At 35.3% G+C, this 23,520-nt stretch overlaps 1 protein-coding gene across 11 annotated transcripts in view; it reads right to left on the bottom strand.

Annotated features, from left to right (window-relative positions):
* The window catches only part of pld2 (phospholipase D2), a 48,082-nt gene extending 24,844 nt beyond the window's left edge, over positions 1-23,238 (bottom strand). For 9 of the 11 annotated variants that reach the window (XR_015491444.1, XR_015491440.1, XR_015491441.1 and 6 more), the window contains exons 1-8: positions 22,789-22,932; positions 15,764-15,880; positions 11,644-11,771; positions 11,429-11,571; positions 11,231-11,324; positions 11,074-11,139; positions 4,964-5,022; positions 4,758-4,892 (exon numbers count right to left, since the gene is read on the bottom strand). Coding sequence is in view for 2 of the 11 variants with exons in the window: in XM_087253749.1 (XP_087109875.1) it covers positions 4,758-4,892; positions 4,964-5,022; positions 11,074-11,139; positions 11,231-11,324; positions 11,429-11,571; positions 11,644-11,771; positions 15,764-15,857 (719 nt within the window). In the remaining 9 variants the exon portion in view is untranslated. Of the gene's footprint in view, positions 1-4,757; positions 4,893-4,963; positions 5,023-11,073; positions 11,140-11,230; positions 11,325-11,428; positions 11,572-11,643; positions 11,772-15,763; positions 15,881-22,788; positions 22,933-23,157 lie in introns of those variants that run through there. The other 2 variants (XR_015491442.1, XM_087253750.1) reach the window with 1 other exon arrangement.
* Positions 23,239-23,520: the final 282 nt, after the last annotated feature.

Consider the following 23,520-nt stretch of genomic DNA (forward strand, 5'->3'; position numbering starts at 1 on the left):
GGCTACCTTAATTACTTGTTAGTTAATGATGATGTGCCCCTCCAAGTAAAGTCATCATGACAGAATTATACATTAACAGCTCATGAGTGTTACATTAACCTTAAACTTAAGTGTTAGTTAATACTGTACATTAATTAACAATGGCTACCTTAATTACTTGTCAGTACATGGTTGTTTGTTATTTAATGTATTAATTACAACTTTAGTTTATGCATAATTTAACCATCATGAACTCTAGAGCTGATAATGTATGATTATGTCATGACTTTACTTGGCGGGGCACATCATCATTAACCCATTATTAACTATTCATGAACTTTTTATGCATGTCCATCTAGTGCGTTTACACTGAATAACAATAGAAAAGTGGTCTGTTAACATCAATAGGAACAGTTTAAACACAGGAGTTGATGAGTAGTTAAGGATGAGTTGATGATGTGCCCCTCCAAGTAAAGTCATGATAGAAATATACATTAACAGCTCACGAGTTCATGTTGGTTACATTTAGCTGACACTTATACATTTATTAACAACATGGGTAACACTTTAGTTTAGGTCACAATTCACAATATTAAATACTGGCTTATTATCTGCCTATTATTAATATATTAACTGTTTATTAGTAGTTATAAAAATATGATCTTATTCTGCATCCCTAACTGTACATTCACAACGAAAGAGGCAAGAGAGTCAAAGTAGCAAAAGTCATTCGTTTTCAATGGGTGGTATCGAGGAGAGTTGTATTTATGCACTATTCAATGCATTTAGTAGCATAAATAGTGTAAGTAGTGCGTTCGTACTAAAGGGGCAGAGCTATTGGGCGCACATGTTGGATTACTTTATTTATTTTGGATTGTAAAAGCAGTATTCTCCTATGACAGTGATTATACCGCCTCCCGATGGTGAATGCAGTTATAATCATGGCAGGTATTATTTGATGGTTTGGTCATTTATTTCTGTAATCAAACGGTTTGAATTTTTGCTTAGTAAAATAACCATTAGTGTTCCATTTGGGAAGACACTACATACTTATACTATGCTGTTGAGTGTGTAAGTGCATGGTGTAAAGTGTGCCATTTGGGACGCAGCTCAAGTCAACTTTATGGTAACGAGTTTTGCGGTGGTTCGGCAGCAAGCAATTAGAATGTAGTTCATCGCTTGAGAGGACTCCAAAGAACACAGTCACTTTGAACTTTGGTTCCGACCACAATTGTTCCCAAGGGTTTGATTATTGCTGTCACCGGATTTTTAATTATTTACAATGTTTTCTTACAGGGACATACGTTAAAAAAATTTACTGGTGAGTTACTGATGTGCATTAATGTTTATATATATATATATATATATATATATATATATATATATATATATATATATATATTTTTTTTTTTTTTTACATATTATTATTATTTTTTTTCTTTAAAAAAGTATTGCTGCTTCAGAATATTTCAGACATATGGACACATTGGATAATTAAGTGGAGCAAAGTTACACCACATGCAACTTGATCTTCCATTGTTAGTTAAGTTTGATAAAAAGTGTGCAACATTTTCATGCTAGAAAGCATGTTTTATGCGGGAATGTAACTCATATGATATGCTGCAACGGCCTCATTAGATATGAGATCAATGTAGCGAATTTTGACGCTCTCAACGCCTTCAGTGCGAACGCACAGTAATCCTACCCAAAACCTCAAACCAACTTCTACCTTACTATCAAAAAACAAGTATTAAGTTAGCCATTATTTACACATGAACTCTTGCGAATTATGTTGGAGTTAAAGTTAATTAATGATTAGTTCATGCATTAACTCATCATTAGTTCAAAATAAAGTAATGTTTAGTTTACACATTATTACATCATTATTCATGTACTGTTATTGTAAAGTGTTACCAAATCATTTTAATATAATAATTTTAATATAATATCTCAAAAAATGTTTCAGCACTGAAAGTTATCCAAAAGGATTCTTAAGCCTTTCTTATCTAATTAAGATAAGGATTATTATCTAATGAGTCATGTCATGGCTGCTTGTATCCATTTATAAAATGTAGCTTTGGCATCAAAGAAAAAATTACAGTTTTAGAATACATTACATATTCTATTAATATATAGAATATACAGGGTGATTAAAAAAAAAAAAAACACACACAACTTTCAAGTTGATGTCGCTCGAGTGTCTGGAGGGGGTCATACTGAACATCTAAGAACTTGTTTTCTACTGAACAAAAGTCTTTTTTAAATACTCTTTACATTGATTGATTACCAAAGGTTTCGTCATGTTTCTTTGATTAAATACAGATTTTTAAAGTTGTGATATTCTTTTTAAATCACAATATACTCAAATAAAAATGTTCTTTCAAGGTGCAATAATAAGATATCATAATATTTCTGTTCATCAACCTCAATGGTACTGAATGGCAGTGAATATAAGAGATGAAGGTGTAAAATAATGAAAGACCATTGAAAAAAGGAAGAAGGTTGCATATGATACATATGTCAGATGTGTACTGTAGATGGAACAGGAGGTCCACGCCTAGATGAGTCAGTTTAGCCACTAAAACAACACCTGAGATTGTTCTTTATGAAGAAATCTAAACAATGTAAACTATGCACGACTGAAACTTCCCTCACTAAACATTCAGGAAGCCACTCAGGTTGTTGTATATTTCACTATTTGTTGCCTTTGATTTATTCATTTACTGTAAGGTTACATATTTAGCCTCCTGGCTTTTTACTAGCACATAATTCAGGGCAGGGCAAACATTTGCCTCTGCTTTCAAGGAAACCAGTCTGTTTTCCAGAACTGCTTTGCCTGTTTGTCATATATGTGTTATGCATAGTTACTGCAACTAACATAAACTGGCTCAGGCCTTAAAAGGAACAATGAATGATGAGTCATTTTCCCTTCCTGACAAATTTTTTAAAATCCTGTTTGAACGCTGACAGAAGCATTCAGTGGAGGTTAAATGATCCTTGTTGACCTGTATTACATTCATATTGAACTGTATTAAAAATGCACACTTCCATCTGCACTTGGTTACGATCTTCTAAAAACTTAGGCTATGCTCAAACTGCAAGTCTTAGTGCTCAAACAAGATTTTTTTTCTTTCTCAGAGCTGATATTTATTAGTATAGCCTTTCAGATTGTTGTTTTAAATGCAGTCAATATCAGATTTCCAGTGTAAAAGAATCATGGTCCTTAACTGACCAACATGTGCAAAACTACACACAGCGTAAACTTTCTAATTATGTACACAATGTGTATACTGTAAGATGTGAATGGAGCACATTGTTTAAAATTATTATTTTAGCCACTTCCACAGACAGCAGGTGTAATTTCTATTAACTACGTACTGTGAGGTTGATTGGATCCTTCTAATGTGTGTTTAAATGTCTGAAGCCTAAAATAAGTGTTATGTGATTGAAAACACTGATAAGTCATGATCTATGACAAGCATGGCTGGACAGAGCACACAAGTGCAGTGAACTTATCAAGAGTTAATGAGCAGCTGCTGAGAAAAAAGGGGATGTTTGTAGTACATGTCAGCGAAGAAAGTTGATGACATATCAAACGAAATATTCATAAAAGTTGCATGAATTTGGACATGACCGTTCACATTGCGGTCGCATTGCAAAACATCTGAGGTCATGCACACAAATGATGTATACGTGTATGATATATGCGAATGTTTTGATCTATAAAAAACAAACTTGACAAGAGAATGTGCACAGCAGTAATTAAACTCTACGTAAACCTATTTAATTTAAACATTAACTTAATTGAACCACTTTAAATCCTCATATTAGCCATAATCATAAATAAATACAATTTAAATGTATTTGTATGTTTGTTATAGATATTTTCTAGGCAAATGTTATGCAAATTAGACCCCAGATCTGTATTGGATTTATTACTGCAGATAAAAGTGGCACAGATCGGAATTGAAAAGACCAGATTCCCGAGTCATGACAAAAACAGATCTGAGTCACATTTGAAAATCAAAAAGTGAGTTTTGGCCACGAATGCATTTGGGCCACATTTGCCTGCAGTGTAAAAGTAGCGAAAGTGTTACTGAGAAATGAAATGACACCAGGGGTGTGTCTCAGTGTACAGTAGGATCTGACAGGTGTGTATATCACTTTTTACAAACAAAAACACATCTTGTTATGACAAAAGCATTTTCTTATCTTATGCTTTAATGTAAAAGATTATCAAGATATTTCTGTCAACATCGCACACCCCTACCAAACAATCATGACCTCTACACCGAAACAGTAAAAGCAGAGAACCTGTTTGGCTGGTTTCTAGTCCAGGAACTATCTCCTGGATTACCTTTAACTGCAGCTTTAACTTTTCTTTGACCTCCTGTGATTTTGAAGCCTCAACTAAGCTCTAGGCTGAGAAGATCGATTATTTTTTTTTTTTTTTTTTTTTGAGAGAAAGACAGACAATCCATTCCATATTGCATTGTACAGTATTTAACACTAATGTATAAATGAAACATGTTAGATGTACTGATCTGTGAATTGACATGACAGCAGAATGTTCTGAAAAACAGACAATAAAACCAAAAATAAAAGGTGAATTAAAAAGAAACCGAAACAGCAAGTGGCTGATGTGTGTTTCTTATCTATTCACAGATCGAACTGAGAGGCATGTTTTAGCATGAGACAATAAAAAAAAGGGATGAAGCAAATTGAAGTTACAGATAACACCCAAGAAGTGGGTGTATCGGTATGGAGGTGAAACTCACCTGGACATGTACAAGAGGAACGAATCCTTCACCACAAGCCAGCGGCGAGACCAGCGAAAGCAGAACTGATGGTGTCCGATACAGTTGAGCCCTTGGATGCGGTGACCCCCCGACCGTTTCAGAATATAACCTTCACTGTTGGGGGGGAAAGATATCAGAACTACATTCTGGCAACAGTGGAAAAGTACTGAAGTCATAATACTTACAGGCCTTTGGGTCCAAGGTCTCTGATGAATGACAATGGACTGATCGCCAAGAAGTCCATCTGAGAGCACAATACACACACTTTAATATGAAAATATATCACAAGCACAATTCTCTGTAACTTTGCATTTAGTAATGGGTGTGTGATTAGTGGGATAGGGCTGATAGCAGTCTCAAGCGAACATCAGGTCAGTGAGGGTGGACAACGCCAAGACTCCGGGAATCAAAGTATGATCGGTGACTCAAGAAGTATTGAGTAAAGCCTATGTGCTGCACTGAGTCTTAAATCCCACAGAGGAGTGATGACCGTGAAGAAGTAGTGAGGCTAGGCCTGGGACATTTATGAAGGTGTTTTCGTTTTGTACAGCAGTCACCTATGAACTGTTACCTCTTAATTTAGAATCAGAATCTGCTTTATTCGCTAATTGTGCACAAAAAGTTGTGACAATATGGAAAATGCAAATAAAAAAGAAAGTAGTGATTTTCAAATTTACTTTGACTTGCATTTTATTGCAGACAATATAAACGCAAAGGGACCTATCATACACCCGGCGCAGTGTGACGCAAGGCGCGGCGCAATAGTATTTTGGTAGTTTCAGCTTGGCGCAAGAGTGGTTTTGCGGCGTTGCGCTACATTGTTTAAATAGCAAATGCATTAGTGCTCATTTTTGCGCCCATAGGCGTTCTGGTCTAAAAAGCGAGGCATTCTGAGGCGGACCGCTGGCGCGTTGCTATTATGAGAAACTAAAATAGATTTTTCATTAGACCAAAACTAACCCGGTCTAAACTCTGGCGCAGAGTTGCGCCTCGCTTACGCACTGCTTAATACGCACAAGAGAGCAATAGGCAATTATCTTTACATATAAAAAAATGTAAATATTAAGGATATATATAGGATATAATAAGAATAGATATAGAATATAAATATAAAGGATTAAAATATACAAAACATTATTTTCTAGCCTACATAAATATGAAAAATCACTGCTTTTATGTCTTCTTCATCTCAGGAAGCGTTTTCAGTTCATTCATAACAATTTGCTTTTGTATAATGTTATTATTATTAGCAGTATTATTTATTATATCCATATTTATATTTGTTTTATTAAAAACAAGCTTAGATTTGCCCACCTGTCAGGTTTTAGACCATATGGGGCACAGCATGTGTTTTAGGATATAACTCAAGTTTTTGAGCACATTTTGTTATTATTATTTATTTATTCGTTTGCTGGAAATTAGAACTGAATTTAGAAATAGTTTTGAAACGAATATTTGCGCTTAACAAACAAAATTATTTATTTATGGACTAATTGATGTCTGTGCGTAAAGGTTTCCCTATCCAAGAGCGAATGTGAAAGTAGTTCCATTATCACTTATTCTCACGCAGTAGATGCTCTGTTTAACAGTTTTCTGTTAAAAAACTGTTAACTGTTTGCTTGTGAAATGCTCATTTTTTCCACTTAGACTTACTTTGCGTCCTGTAAATAGCGAATGCGCTCTTGGCGTGACTCTTAAAGGGAATGGGAGATGAGACTCTAATTGGTTTATTCTCAAAAACACCTATAACTCATTAAGAAAATAAACTCAACCCTTTTAGAACATGCGCCGCGGCGCAAGGCAGATTTCCCGTCCTTAAATGAGCAAAAACGCGTCCTGACACGCCCTGAAAGCGTTTGCGCCCTGCGTTTTGCGCTCTGCGCATGGATCGTCGAAATAGAGCCCAAAGTATTTCATGTTTGTCTGGTCAACTTCTATATATTCACTGGAGTTTGGTGTCAAATTGGATTCACTTTAAAGACACATAATGGTTTGTCCAGAATTTACAAAATGTATTTATAATGCAGAAAAAGTATTTAATGCAGTGTGGTCACTGTAAACAATAATTTTCTCTTGCAGATTACACTAATGCTGTGTATGTGGCTCTGTATCTTTGTGGTGTTTTTCTGATCTTTTATGCATTAATGCAGGTGTACACAGTGCAACCTTTGCTGTCATAAAAGCTTACATGCAATCTTTTTCCATTATAAAATTTGTGTCAAAATCAATGACGAGCGTACGATTGTGTCTAATACTTTCTGATAGATTTTTTTTTGAAAAGTTCATATTTATAATGACCAGAAGCTTTATTAAGTGTGTTATCAGTTATATTTCCTTAAAAATTCTACTATTTATGTTATTAACATGCCTTGATAATGTGAGAGATGCAGTCTTAGAATTGAAACGACCGTATTTATCAAGTTTCTTAGAATTACTAACAGATGTCTCTACTAAAGTTTCTGCAGAATAAGCCTAGCTATTCACAGTGGGGAAAACAATTATTGAAGACGTCACCATTTTTCTCAGAAAACATATTTCTAAAAGCGCTGTTGACATTTTCACTGGACGTTGGTAACAACCAAAAAAAGCCCATATATGCAAGGCGATCAAAACTCATTCGTTTGCAAATTAAGTTATGTGTAATAAAATTAATTGACGCAGGAACAACGTATTGAACACATGAGGTAAGGGAGGTGTAGAAAGGCAGTGAAAGCCTTACGGCAGCTGAAATCTCTCAGTAGTTTTTCAGCAACCCTCTGCCCTTCGTTATTGTCTACATTGTCAACATCTACATTATCAGCATGATGAAGATGAAACCAGGGTAGACATTTCAGCAAGACAATGATTAACGACAATGAGAAAAAGAAAATCAAGCTTTAGAATGGCCCAGCCAATCACCTGACTTCAATCCAATAGAAAATACTAAATAAAGATCAGATTGATAGACCAGACCCACAGAACCATCAAGATTTTTGCACTCTGTTGAAGTCTGGACAAAAAAAAAAAAGAAAAAAGAATGAACTGATAATGTTCATTCTTTATATGAGAGGCATCTTTAAGCTGCCATCATGAAAAAAGCCTTTTTCATAAACATATTAAAAACATTCAATATGCAGTGCTTTCTACTTATGTCATTCCACTGTTATTACACATAAAAAAAATTCTGATTTATTTATTTGTTTTAATTTTATATTTGTATTGTTTGGGTTTTTGACAAAACCTGGATCAATACCATGTCAACAGCTCCTATAGAAATATCATTCCTAAGAAAAAGACATGACATGTTGCATACTTATTTCCCCCACCACTGTAAATTATTTCTCTTGTGTGCTTTTGTGTGCCTGCTAAGTCTGATCAATCATTATCGGTGGTGCAATATACACACTGAACTCACTGTTAGTCCACATGATGAACATTTTGACAATTGTGTGTGTATTTGACAGTTCATGCGGAAGGAGAACTCATGTGTTGTCTGAGATCACACAGACAGAGAGAATGCTTCAGTTGTGAGTTCATTCAGAGTGACTGTCAACTGTGGAACAACACAATTTACTGTTCACTGTATTACTATAGATAAAAAAGGAGTTGTAAATACTATAATATTTACATTATAATACCTTTTTCTAGAGTAAAACACTATAGTTTTATACCTTTATATTACTATGTTTAATATATCTCTACCCAATCTAAGTTCTTTGGGTTTCAATTTAGTTTAGTGTAATACTACCTGCTTAACTTTTATTGATCATTGGATTATCATCTTTTCATATCATCATATTCATGGTGAAGATACGCAAACAGCTCTCAATATCACAGAATGATTATTTGTGATTTGATTAACACATGATATCGCATGTGATATTTTGCGTAGCTTGACAGAGAACTATGGCTTTGTGCAGTAAACCCATCTCCAGCTAAACACGTGCTAAAGGTTCACAGCTGATTACAGAAACAGCTTTATAGAATACTGCGCACAACAAAAATCGCATGAGATGTATCGTTCAGCCCTAACAGGAATACATGTATATTGTGTGTCAAAGCTGAAAGGACTTTTGTGAATGTAAGAAGGTACACCCACTGGATGACTCTGGTCTACAAGGCTCTTTTGGGTCTGGTCTTTATACCTATGTTCCCTTCTTCAAACGCCAGACAGAATCTGCAGACATTTTTAGCTATTTCTGCTAAGAATTTTGTATTTTTAAATATTTGTGTGGAATGATTTTAGGAGTATCATAACTAAAAACTTAACATATGAAATAAACAAATAATAAATTTTTTACTTTTATTTACTGTTTCAATGCAAATCCAATTATTTAGTAAACAAAGCAAGTCACTCATATAACATATCTACTAAAAGAAAGAACATATTACTTAATAAACTGTATTGTAAATAAATCATATGAACATTTTATTTTTACTATTATTACAACCACAAAAATATTAGTGAAATGAATAAATAAACTTAATAAATATAAATTTACACACATTTACACAAGTAAATATATAAACTCAATGATGGGCTAAAAATCTGCTAAAAGAGTCTATGTGGGCCTATTCATAGGTCAAAAGCCAGTATGCCCTACGTTCAAGTGAAACGAATCATTTGTCTGTTCCCCAGGTTCAAACTGAAATAGGGAACTGAGCCTTTATCCATGCCGCCCCCTCATGCTGGAATATCCTTCAGTCTAAACTAAAAATGTCATCCCAATTAAATAATTTCGTTTTATCCTTTATAACAAACAACAACAGTCCATTTCTCAATGTATGTGTATTTCAAATATTGTAATGTGGTAAAGCTGAATAACTAAACTGTATTTTCATATTATCTTCACTTTTTATTTATTATTATTATTTTTTCATAAGTCATGTGTAGCTGATGCTGATCAGTCAGCTTGTGTTTTGTTTATTGTTTTCTATTTTATTATTTGAATGTGTATGTTTATGTTACAAGTTTCTTTGTTTCCCGTTGGCTTGAGTGGGAGGTCACATGATTCTCTTTGATTGATTTAACCTGCGAGAGTGTGTATGGTCACTCAGCATAGTGAGATCTCAATGCAAGCACCTGTTAAATGCTCCTGCTTATTCTACAGCTGTTTATCAGGCCAACACGGTAAACTAAACATTGTTTTGTATATTTATTAGATGTACTGTCTATTTATGTTTGTGTGAAATATTTGGTTTGTTTATTTGTTTATCCTTTAGTTTTCACGGTGTTCAATAAATGAAACGCATGATGGACATCAATATTTGGAAGCGTGGACTGTTTTAATAACCGGCGGGTAGTTACATCATGTGTTCCGGACCTCTTGGCCAAGTCACCCTTGTAAATGAGATCCAAGTATATGTACTAACCCAAGCTCATTCTGAAAACTTAGTCCCTGGACGTTTCTGGAGACAGCGGAATACGTCCCGGGGGGTACGTACGGCCGCGTTTTTTTTTTTTTTCAAGCGAACGCTGCAGGGCGGTGTGACGCTGTGTTCCCTTTCGCAGTTGCCTTACGTCCTTGTGGAGGGCTTCCCCGCTGCAACCCGTTTGTCCAGAGGCGTCTGAGGTGCGAGAAAGCGCACAACAACGGCCTCTCGCGGATTCGCGAAAACAAAAACTGCAGCCATACGTACCCGCCGGGACGTATTCCGCCGTCTCCAGAAACGTCCGCGGGACTACGTTTCCACAATGAGCCTGGGTTGATATGTACAGTTGAAATCAAAATTATTAGCCGCCTTGTTTATTTTTTTTCCCCAATTTCTTTTTAACTGAGAGATTTTTTTCTGTTTTACCTATTTTTTTTATTCTTACCTATTTCTAAACATAATAACCCCCTGAACTATTCACCCCTCTGTTTATTTTTCCCCCAATTTCTGTTTAACGGAGAGCAGATTTTTAACACATTTCTGAACATAGTAGTTTTACTAACTCATTTACTAGATATTTTTTAAGACACTTCTATACAGCTTAAAGTGACATTTAAAGGCTTAACTAGGTTAATTAGGTTAACTAGGCATGTTAGGGCAATTAGGCAAGTTAATGTATAATGATGGTTTGTTCTGTAGACTATCGAAAAATATATAGCTTAAAGGGGATAATAATTTTGACCTTAATTTCTTTTTATTATTAAAAACTCCTTTTATTCTCGCCAAAATAATGCAAATAAAACTTTCTCTAGAAGAAAAAAATATTATCAGACATACTGTGAAAACTTCCTTGCTCTGTTAATATTCTTTATATAAACATCTAAAGGTTTTCTTTTAGAATCCAGATAATTATACTGATAAAATGTATACGCAAGCTTCTCACCATCCCATGATAGTTCTTGTAGAAGGTGTTTTCTAGCAAGTTGTTTAGATACTCCTCCAGATATTTCTGAAAAACACACACAAACACATCTTTTTCAAGACATTTTGTTTGCATCTTTTGGATGGCAGTGGGTTTTAGTGCTTTAGCACAAATATACCGGTTTACTCGACGTTCTCCTGATTCTATCAGTTCCATGTAAAGTCGGCATCTCCTCCGTCAAACCTGCCAGCTGTTGTCTCTGTATTGCAAATCTAATTGAACATCACATAAACAATGGGAGAAAAAACATGATGCAATTTCTCCAGCAAAACAAATAAAGTGTAGTGAATTTGCATGCGTCTGTGAATACGCGCACCTCCCTAGAGGCAAGAATTGCAGCATCACTTTGTGTTTGTACAGGTCCCGGTGGAGTTCCTGGAAGTGCTTGTACTTTCTTTTCACCGTCCATGTGAACTCGCCATGTGTCAGACGAACTGTGTATAGAGTGCACACATGTACCTACAAACAGGATAGTCACATCGTTAAATATATCACAGCAACAGATTTTTAATGACATGTTCACAAACACACCTTGGAGCGGGTGGTGTATCGCTCTGTGTTTTCCACTTTGCAGGTGATCGGTGTTCCATAAATGAGAGGAGAGATGGATCCCCCCTTCAAGTCTGCCAGGTGATGGACCACAATAAAGTCACGCTTCTCTGATAGAGAGACAGAGGAAGATAAATATTAATCCTTTTAATATGTTTTATTACAATAATGTAATCTAATTTAAAGGACTACTATTTTATCCCCTTTTTTAAGATGTAAGATAAGTCTTTGGTGTCTCCAGAATGTGTCTGTAAAGTTCACCTCAAAATATCCATCAGATTATTTATTATACCGTCCAGAATATGCCTAATTTTGTGCTCAGAGCAATGTGTAGCTGTTTTTGTAGCCTGTGCCTTTAATGCAAATGAGCTGGTTGTCCCGGCCCACTGTTCCCATGTGCGTGTCTACTGTGACAAGTAACTTAGCACAGTGACAGAGACAGACACTGGTAAAGCAGATCCAGGATTCATTTTTTGAGTTTATGAGTCAAATATAGCAATTGAGTTTATGTGATATATGGTGGAGTTTATTAAAGCATTTCTCGCAGTACACACACACACACACACACACACACAGTTTTTGCATGTCTCCTTGAAGAGACCTTGTACAGCCTAAACGTCTTTTCTTTATTATAAACATGTCCTGTTTTTAAACATTTTAAACTTGTAAAACTCATTCTTGACATGGGGAAAACCACACTACTACATCCCGTTGCAGAGGTCCTCAAAAATTGCAAAGATTTGGATCCTATTTTAATGTCAGGAAATTTATTTAAGAGACTTGTGTTTATATCTCCCAAATTTGATACCTACAGCCAGTTCTGTCCAAACAGTTTCCAAAAGTTGATTCTGCATCATGGGTGCCCTTTAAAGAGGCTTCAAGTATTCAGAGATCTTGTTTTAGTGACACCAGTGGCTGATATGTGATCTGCAGCCAGCAACTTTATGTTTGTGTTCTGACTTGTGCACACAAAACATAAAAAAATATTCATATCTCAGGTTAACTCACATTAAGTTGAATTTTGTATCATATAGGTGTTTTGTCCGAATGAAAGCAGCCCTATTTTTGAAACCGGGTCCCAGAGTGGATAAAACTAATAATAATGGCCTCGAGTTTTTGTGTAAGCACCCAGTCCTTATATTTAACGAAAAAATATAATGTCATCCGCCCACGTCTGAACACTAGTCAAACACAGCTACATCATGTAACAGCGACAGCAGCAACAATGGCAGACTACATGCCTGTGTTTGCACTGCAGAACCCACGACTTCACTGAAAAGCATTTTCCATGTTCATCCTGTTTCGGTTGGGAGAAAGCACACACAAGGTTTATGTGCATGTTATGGAGTAGTCTTTTTCTCCATCCATTATGTATCTCAGTCGAAGAATTACAGCTCCACATACTTGTCATGAAATGTGCTGTGTACTGACATGCATATAAATCATAATTTTAGTCAGTTTCAGTGGTTTTGTGGGTACATATTGTTTTTGAGATAAGGCAAAAAAAAGATTGGATAGGGAAAGCTCTGGCTTCTTGTGGATGTTGACTAAATCTAAACACCTTTGCGGTGATATAATAACCGACACAGCAATGCTGTACACACTGCTGAGCCTGATGTTTAGGCGTGAATATGTGCTGCATGCTTTCCCAATAACAAAAAAAGATATGACATCAGTGAGAAATCCTATTGTAATATAAAACCTTTCAGTAAAGCTATTTGCATTAAATTAAATAACAAATTTATCCAGAATTGCATATTTCCAGTGTTGTTGAAGTTGATATGTTGAAGTTGAGTCCATATTCTTCTGAGGTGAAGTTTACATCAGTGCATTAGCATTTTAAAACCCATATGTTTGTTACGGTTACACATCAGGCATCAACACTACTTCAGCATCAACTTCGACCCTTAAAAATGGACTGAAGAGCCTTTTTGTGCAGACTTTTGTAAATGGAGGTGCAGTTATCCACAATGTCTCTCGGACTGGTCTTCTGAACTATTGCGTATGGTTTCCAGATTCATCAAGCCCCTGTCATATGAACACTACGCAGCCCATTAGACTGCAAGTATGAATGCTGGCAAAATATACAAATGGCCAGTGAGCGTGAATGGTCATGCATCATGCGTTTTATGCTGTACATTGTGGATGGAGATTGCTTCCACCTCAATTAATTGAATAAAAACAGAAGTTTAAAAATGAAAAAAGTGTAAACAGCAGTTTACTGAACTGAACTAAGACAGAACTGAGATCTTCAGGGTTTCTGCATGTTTCATCCAGTCAATTTTAAGACTTTTTAAGACCCTTTTAAGACCATTAAAAACAAAATATTAGACTTATACAGTTTTTATTTTATTTATTAATGATACAGTATAATCATGATAAATCTATCATTTTTTGTTTTCTTTTCTTTTTTAATGTGGAATTTGCTGTAAAAATGTCTAACAGCTGTTAATAATTGTATCTCCTTGCAATGAACAGCCTTAACATAAAAAATAAGGTTGTATTAAGACGGGTTGCTGGTGATTGGATGGATGTCAGCCCAAATAAGTAGCTTTACTTGGACAAAGCAAAATTAAGACCTGTTTAAAATTATTTACAACATTTATTGTTGATTTACAACATAATATTTCTGTGGATGTATGACTTTTTAAGGCCTAAAATTAATTTTTTTGTCATTTAAGACATGTTAAGACTTTTTAGCGGAACACTCTGGATCCTATAAAAAGTTTATGGACTTAAAAGACCTTTTTTTTTGCATGGCTGGCCCAATCTTAGATTTGGTCTTGTCATAGAACGTGAACCTGGACACAAAGAACATTAAAACTGATGATCTTATTCTCTAGTTTTATCTAGAACAGGGGTCACCAATCTCGGTCCTAGAGGGTCAGTGTCCCTGCAGGGTTTAGCTCCAACTTGCCTCAACACCCCTGCCTGGATGTTTCAAATATACCTAGTAAGACTTTGATTCGCTTTTTCAGGTGTGTTTAGGGTTAGAGCTAAAATCTGCAGGACACCGGCCCTCCAGGAACAAGTTTGGTGACAACTGATCTAGAATAACCAAATCAGCATCTTGTTCAGTGGAAAAAGAACATTTAACTGTTTGTACAAGAAGCCACATGATTAATGCCACAAAATTTATTTGATTAGTGACCGTGCAAATCTGAAATATTCTTTTTTTTCTTTGTTTTTTCAGCTTTGAATTAGATTTTGAATCTTTGGCACCTCCATTCCTCATTGTGTTTTGAAAAGCAGCCGCTGTGCCAGGCCTCAGTATCAACACTGTTACATCACCAGGGGTCAAAGATCAGACTCAGTTTCAGTGTTGTGTTTAAAAACACAACCCAACCAGAAGAATGTGAATGAGAGAAGGCAGCCGTGAAGCCAGTCATTCCTCTCTCTGCTTTCTACATTTCTCACAATTATTACACAGGGAGTAAAAGGACTCACTGTCACACTTTCAATACCTGTTCCTACAGCATGATTGACACGTGGATGTGGCATAAACGGTCTTTTGTCCTCAGAGACAAATCAGGGATTGAGAAGGAGTAACTGGGAATTGTGAGATCTATAAATAATAACAGTTTTTGTTCTGTAATAAATACCAAAAATAAGATGTCACAAGCATCATATGCATTCTCTCTACAATGACTAACTCACCGTATGGATTCCTATTTGTTGGGAAATCACCCAGACGTTCACACCTTGTTTTGTAAAATATTTTTACTGTTTACACTGCCATAGTCTTGATTGTCTATATAAAGAAATCTTTGTTCTTCATACATAACACTGTTCCTACAAATTAAACTGCTACCTCAACAATATAATAACCTATTAAAACAATAAAATGCATAGTAAACTTCAACCAACAGTTTTGAATTTGGGTGTGGGACAGGCAGCAGAGAGGTATGCAAACCATTTAGATGAGACTAGATATGCCAAACAAAAAAGCTTTAAAACGCTTTCCCAGACGTGTGTTTTATGCAATTCCAGCTCAAATCAAACGCACAATAACCAGCCAATCAAAGTGTTTTTCTCCACCTGAAAGTTACATTTTAATCTTTGTGATCTGATAATGAAAACTGTTCTGTGTGATTTGTCTCACCACTGTTGTTTTCAATAGATTTCAGCTGATCTTCAGTAATGGAGTCCACACATTTCCGCCACCTTTGAGCTGCTTTAGACTCAGGACTAGCCATAAGGCTACTAGACCGCAACACACCTGTGGAAACACAAAAAAAAGATAAATGATTCATTTAAGTAATAAAAATACCCACCCAGACAAAGAGGTCAGAAAATATAATAAGCTAAGTTTTGATGAACCTTAAAACTTGAGAAAGTTGGAAACAAAGTACATTCTGACTACACTGCCTGACAAAAGTCTTGTCGCCTATCCAAGTTTTATAAACAACAAATAATAACTTGACTTCTAGTTGATCATTTGGTATCACAAGTGGCTTATATGAAAAGGCAAATGCCTCTAGATTACGCTTATTTTACCAAAATAAAATAGAACCATGCCTTGATATTTTTTTAGTTAGGACAGAAAGGTCTGACTTTGCTTAGTTGTCTAAGTCTTGTCACTTAACAGAAATAATGCACAGTATAGAATATAAAGTCATGCTGCAGTGGTGAAAGAATTAATATTGTGTATGACTCCCATGAGCTTGGAGGACTGCATCTGTACATTACTGCAATGACTCAAACAACTTGTTAATAAAGTCTTCTGGAATGTCAAAGAAAGCGTTCTTGCAGGACCCCCAGAGTTCATCAAGATTCTTTGGATTCATCTTCAATGCCTCCTCCATCTTACCCCAGACATGCTCAATAATGTTTATGTCTGGTGACTGGGCTGGCCAATCCTGGAGCATCAAGACCTTCTTTGCTTTTAGGAACTTTGATGTGGAGGCTGAAGTATGAGAAGGAGCACTATCCTGCTGAAGAATTTGCCCTCTCCTGTGGTTTATAATGTAATGGGCAGCACAAATGTCTTGATACCTCAGGGTGTTGATGTTGCCGTCCACTCTGCAGATCTCTCGCACGCCCCCATACTGAATGTATCCACAAACCATGATTTTTCCTTCACCAAACTTGACTGGTTTCTGTGAGAATCTTAGGTCCATGCAGACTTCAACAGGTCTTCTGCAGTATTTGTGATGATTGGGATGCAGTTCAACAGATGATTCAATGGAAAAAAAACCTTCTGCCTCTTTTCCAGAATTCAAGTTTTTATTTGTTGCTCTTACAATTGGGATCGACGACAACATCCCCCTCGCTCTTCTCCGTTTACAGCAGATCACATGTCTTCCCTTACAAATGGTGAGAAAGTGTAGCTTACTTATGATACAGGGAATTCATCTTGCTTTATGCACCTGTCATTTTGGTAAACAATGATAACTACACTACAGGTTTTTGAAAAGCATCAGTTTGATAATCATCCATAAACTTCTGTGATAGTTTTATACTACTCTCCGGATGTTCCTTTTATAACAGCTTTCTTTTGTACTCACATTTTACATATTTTGAGTATTTTTATGCAGTTTGTAAACTGTAAAGCAACTTAGGCCAAATAGTATAATATGCATGGAAAGACGTCCGATTAAAAACAACATTCATTATTGTTAATACCGTGCATTTTGTACTCACAGGTGCAGGATTTGCCTGCTCTGTTGATATTGTCACATAATCTGCATTCATTTAAGCATGAGTAAAAATAACTAGGACAAAAAAGCTAAAGCGCTTGTGGCTTTTGGATCCAATCCAGATAGTCTCTGGGCTGAACTGCGGTGTATTTCTAAAGCTACTTCTCCACAAAACAAAAGAGTCCATCATTCTAGTAATGAAAAAACTGTACTCCAGCTGTGGTACAGATGATTCACTGTCGTGTTTTCTGTTCTCTAATGTGAATAATTCCTAGTTTACAGCAGACAAACAAAAATAAATAAAAGTAAAATAAAATTGATACTGTCTTCATTGATTTTATGGATCACTTCTAAAGTCATGTATATCCAGTGGTTGTAAACCCTATTCCTGCAGACTTTTCAAATCCACACATTTTGATTGTCTCCCTAATAAAACAAACCTTATTTATCTCATCAGCACACTAGTAGAGAAAGAGCAAGAGAGAGAGAGAGAGAGAGAGAGAGAGGGGTGTGTGTCTGATAAGAAAGACACTCTTAACATGTTTTCAGGAACAGGCCTATGAATTGGCCGTTGTCATTAAAAGATACCTTAGGTAATCTAAGCCACGTCTCTGAGGTTCTGTAACGACACTGGATATGACTGTGACATCAACACTGACATGCAAGCATATATTAGTTGAGTCAAAGGAAAAAAACAATCACAGAATTTTGTTTTGTTTTGTTTTTCCAATGAAGAAGACTGTGAAGAAGACTACTACCGTCTAATGATAAGGAAGGCAGGTTATATACGCAGAATATCCTTTTCAAACTAAAATAAAGTTGTTTGTTATTTAAGCTATATATCCTAGAGATGCACTGATGTATTGGTTGGCGATATTTATTAGCTAATATTGGATATATTTAAAGCACTGGTTTTAGGGCTGCACAATGTATCATTTCAGCATCGATATCACAGTGTGCGAATTTGCAATAGTCACATCGCAGGATGCCTTGTAATTTCAATGAATTTAAATCATTTGGACACAAAAATTTTTTTTGTCACTTTAACAAAGATTAATTGTGTTTAATTATTTATATATGATGAAGACTATACCATGTTATTTTACATTCAATTGTCAAATTTATATACATCAATATAGTTAGACTCCACCAAAAACTATAAAGCACTGTTAATAAAATTCTTATCTTTTTATCTGTTTTAAGTTATTTTATTTTATTTAACCCATTATTTTATATACTATTTTATTTAAACCATCTCTGGGAAACATCCATACACTACGGACAATTTAGCTTACCCAATTCACCTGTACCACATGTCTTTGGACTGTGGGGGTCCTGGGGGAAACCGGAACATACAAACTCCACACAGAAATGCTAACTGACCCAGTTGAGGCTTGAACCAGTGACCTTCCTGCTGTGAGACGACAGCACTACCTACTGCACCATATTTATATATATATTTCTAACAACTGATTTATTTTATCTTTGGCATTATAACAGTGAATCCTAGATGTTTTTTCAAGACACTTCTATTCAGCTTAAAGTGACATTTAAAGGTTTAACCAGGTTAATTAGGTTAACTAGGCAGGTTAGGGTAATTAGGCAAGTTATTGTATAACGATGGTTTGTTCTGTAGCCTATCTAATAAAAAATTTGCTAATAAAAGCTAATAATTTTGACCTTAAAATGTTTTCTAGCCGAAATAAAACAAATAAGACTTTCTCCAAATGAAAAAAAATATTATCAGACATACTCTGAAAATGTCCTTGCTCAACATAATTTGGGAAATATTTAAAAAAGAAAAAAAATTCAAAGGGGGGCTAATAATTCTGACTTCAACTGTGTGTATGTGTGTGTGTGTGTGTGCGTGTGTGTGTGTGTGTATATATATATATATATATATATATATATATATATATATATATATATATATATATATATATATATAAATAATTTTGTACATTTTAGGCAGATGCATTCCCCAAAAATCATCCCAATCAATGTAAAAATTAATTCTTTCCAAATAGAGACATCTTGTGAAAATAGTAATATCGCAATATATAAAATTGCAGAAAAAATTTAATATTTCAATGTCAGTTTTTCCCTATATTGAGCATAATCCTAATCGGTATATTAGCAATATATAAAAGGCTGATTGATACCAATGAATTATTATTAAAATGGAAGAAACGAGTTTTCATGCAAAACCATAAAATACTAGGAAAAAAATATATATAATCCATACAAAATATCAGACCTGAGTCAAATATGTATAAAATGCCAGATGTGGGTCAGGAAAGCAGCTGGGGTACATCATCAAGTGCTAGCATAAACCAGAGGTAAATTTGGGCTAAAACGACTTGGACAATAAAAGAAACCAACTGCACTTTAGTTACTTTTTTTTTTCTTTTCTTTACTTCACTTTTGTTACTTTAGTTATAATTTTCTGTATATATATATATATATATATATATATATATATATATATATATATATATATATATATATATATATTCAATGTAATTTATCCATGTGACAGTAAAGACAAATTTTCTAGAGCTATTAATCAAATCTTCAGTGCCCCATGATTTTTCAAAAAGAATTAACATGCTGATTTGCTGCTCATGTAATTTCTGATTGTTATTGTTAAAATAGTCATGCTACATGATTTTTGTGAAAATCTAAATTTATTGCATTCGTGTTTTTTTTAAATACACTTTCTATAATAATTGAAAACCTTTATTTGATCAAGGATGCATAACATTGATACACATAAGAAAAATAAAAATGCTATCTAAAAAAATTAATCAGTTCCCACAAAAACATTCCACAGCACAACATTGATGATAATAATATGAAAGATTATTAGATATTGGAAGATTCTGCTTTGCAATAACGTGAATAAATAAAAATCTGCATTTTAATATTTATTGAGTTAGAAAAGTTATTTTTCATTTTCGTTGTATTATTTTACATTAAATCTTACTCTTATTTAGTTTTGGATAAGGTAAATTAAGTCTTGGTTAGCGGAAGAGGCCTTAAAAGAATTAACTAAATGTTCTGATGCCAAACCTCTGAATGTTTGAGTGTAGTAAATTTACATATCAAAAATATTTAAACCTTAAAAAAGCAGAAGAACACAGTGGTTTACAGAGAGAGGGTTAAAGGGCGTTGCACAGGCTGACTATGCCTACTGTTGCCAGGTAACCAGGTGAAACCCTAGACACAGTGACAGAAGTTAGCAAGCAAGGTGCTGGAAGAAGGCACAGGCGATACTAAAAACTAATCATAAACATAAAAACCCACAGGATCAAACAAATCATAAAACCATTAAGGCATAAAGTGATAATGCTCAAATTAGCAACTGTTTTGTTTATAGATATGAAAAGCACTGCTAAAAATCACTCACTGTAAGGAACAGACACTCAATAATCTGAAAAGCAATACCGGCCTTGATAACAACAGCTTAAACTCCACATAAATAAGTGACACTTGGAATGGAAATGTTGACAACGAGTTATGTGTAATTCATTTGTGATGATAATTTAGTTAAAAAGGTTAAAACATGGTAAAATTGATATTGAAGTGTAATAAGAATTCATAATGATTGTATTACCTAAAATACATCATTTAATATTTAATACAATTTAAATACTTTTTTTTTTGTATTTTTGCAGGACTCCCAGAGTTCATCATGATTATTTGGATTTATCTTAAATGCCTCCTTCATCTTACCCCAGACGTGTCTTATAATGTTCAAATCTGGTGACTGGGCTGACCAATCCTGAAGCATCCTATATAGAGTCTATTGTGTCTTTGTATTTTCGTTTCGCATTACTTCAGTAAACCCTTTTTCAAAGAAGATTTGGTCTTACTCACGTCCTTTCGAATACTTGTTGTTGGACGAGCTGCAAAAGGTGGTACATAAGGATATGCATGAAAGGTGTGCCACAACATTCATTCATTCATTTTCTTTTTAGCTTAGTCCTTTTATTAATCCGGGGTTGCCACAGCGGAATGAACCACCAACTTATCCAGCATATGTTTTACACAGCGGATGGCCTTCCAGCCACAACCTATCTCTGGGAAACATCATCACACACTCATTCACATTCACACACTATGAACAATTTAGCTTACCCAATTCACCTGTACAGCATGTCTTTGAACTGTGGGGGAAACCGGAGCACACTTGAGCTGGCCATTTTTTATTAGTCCATAGGCTACAGTTTTAATTTTAAAACAAGTTTTACCAGTTTCATATTTTGTAATGATAAATGATAATACATTTGTATTTAAAATAAATATTTTTTTTATTTAAAATGCAAACCTTATAACAATGTTTAAAACTGGATTAACTTACAGTTTAAATCCAAGTGTGTAAATACATACTTCATAGTACAATTGTATGTTGAGCACTTTGACAAAATTGTAGGAAACATTTTGGTGCATCAAAAAAGTATGATTAATGATCATCATGACAAGCTGATCCAGCACAGATTTGTGTCTAAAATGTCACTAAAATGCATAACTGAATAAAAAAATTAATAGAAAAATATCACCAAAAAATAAGGTACTTTCTCAGAAAATCCCCCCACCCCATTTCAATAAGCTGGCTATTGGCTTGTGTAGTCATTCATCTGTTTATTTGATGACTAGTCTAGTTTTGGCCTATTCTTAGACGTCAATTAGATTTTCACTGACAGCCCAAGTTAAGCCTTGTTTTAGCCAAGACGACAATGTTTAGACATCTATTAGACATCATCTATTAGACATCATTTAAAAACAAAAAAATGCTTGCTGGGCAATTGTGACTTCGTTTACCACAGCAAAAAAATATATTACTGTCTAAAACAGCTTTTAAAATGAGGTTATAACATTTTTAACTTTCATCCTCCCTTAAATTTGATTGTACATTACATTTGACCGGTTTATATTTCCCCTCGCTCCATACACAGAAGTGTAGTCACATCTATCTAACATTACTTTCTCTTCTCTTTCTTGCTACACACCTCTCTCAAACAGAGACTTTCCCCGTTTCAAAATCTCTCCAATCCGGCTTCCACCCGAAAGTTTACCCCGGATGAGTTTACTGTCAACCGCCAAGAAGACGAAGGAGGGGATGCAGTGTGGTCGTGTCTCAAAACGAAGTGAGCATCACGGGTTCACACACTTTGAAGTGCTCAAAAAGCATCTGCAGCTCGTAAGTGTTGAGACAGAGTCCATGTTTACGCATCATTGATCTTATACCGCGACCACTTACATTCCTGACACTTTCATCACTCGCAATATAAAACAAAAAACTGACAATCAAATCAACTCGTCGCTTAAAGACAATAAGTTAATAGGTTGGCTTTTGTGTGAAGATTGACTTCAGAAAGATATCTTACAGTTGAATGATGAAAACGTGCCAGAAGTGCCTTTGCCGAAGCAACGTGATCGTAACACCTCTTTCTGTCCAGGAGTTTGTGTTCAGTGTTTTACTCACCAACAAAGAAACCGTCGTCACGAAATGTCAGCGTAAACCCTCGTAGTCTCGAAGGTTATTTCCGAGGTAGACTTAAACTTCTGGATAACTTGTACTCCATCACAACTCCCAAGGCGTAGGTTTGCCGTAACATTCAACGTAGACAAACTTGAGGCCGTTTTTTTACCGTAAACCCGCGAAAACTGTCCGCAGCGAGAATGACGCATAAGCGCGCGTGCATCGACCTCCTACCTGACACACACGCAGGAATGCGGTCTATTTAGGAGATCATTTCAAAAACGGACGCCCTCTATAGTTGTTTGTTGATTTATTAAAAGCAAATGTTCCCTAAGCGCGTTTGTCACTGGCGCAAATGTTCAACATCCTCACCGTAATTTGCGTAGATGCGACGAGGGGGCTGCGGCACTGAAATGACAGGATCCTCAGAGGCGCTGAAGGAGCATCTGTACTATTGAAACAAACTGGTTTAGCAGCTCTCTCAACACTGGTCACATCCACATCTGTGAACAACACACACACATAAGCACGCACACGCGCGCACACACACACGCACGTTTGTTTTGGTGAATTTAGGGACATTCCATAGGTTTCCATTGTTGTTTATATATTGCACAAATTGTATTATATATTGGCTTGCTCCTAGACCAACCTTCACAGGACAGTTTTACTCTGAAAAAAAGCTTTTTGAAAAATGGGACAGCAATGTCTGCATAATCTCCTTGTAATACCGGT

Source organism: Danio rerio, chromosome 5, assembly GCF_052040795.2.
Source record: "Danio rerio strain M-AB ecotype USA chromosome 5, GRCz13ab, whole genome shotgun sequence".
NCBI classification, from domain to species: Eukaryota; Metazoa; Chordata; class Actinopteri; order Cypriniformes; family Danionidae; genus Danio; species Danio rerio.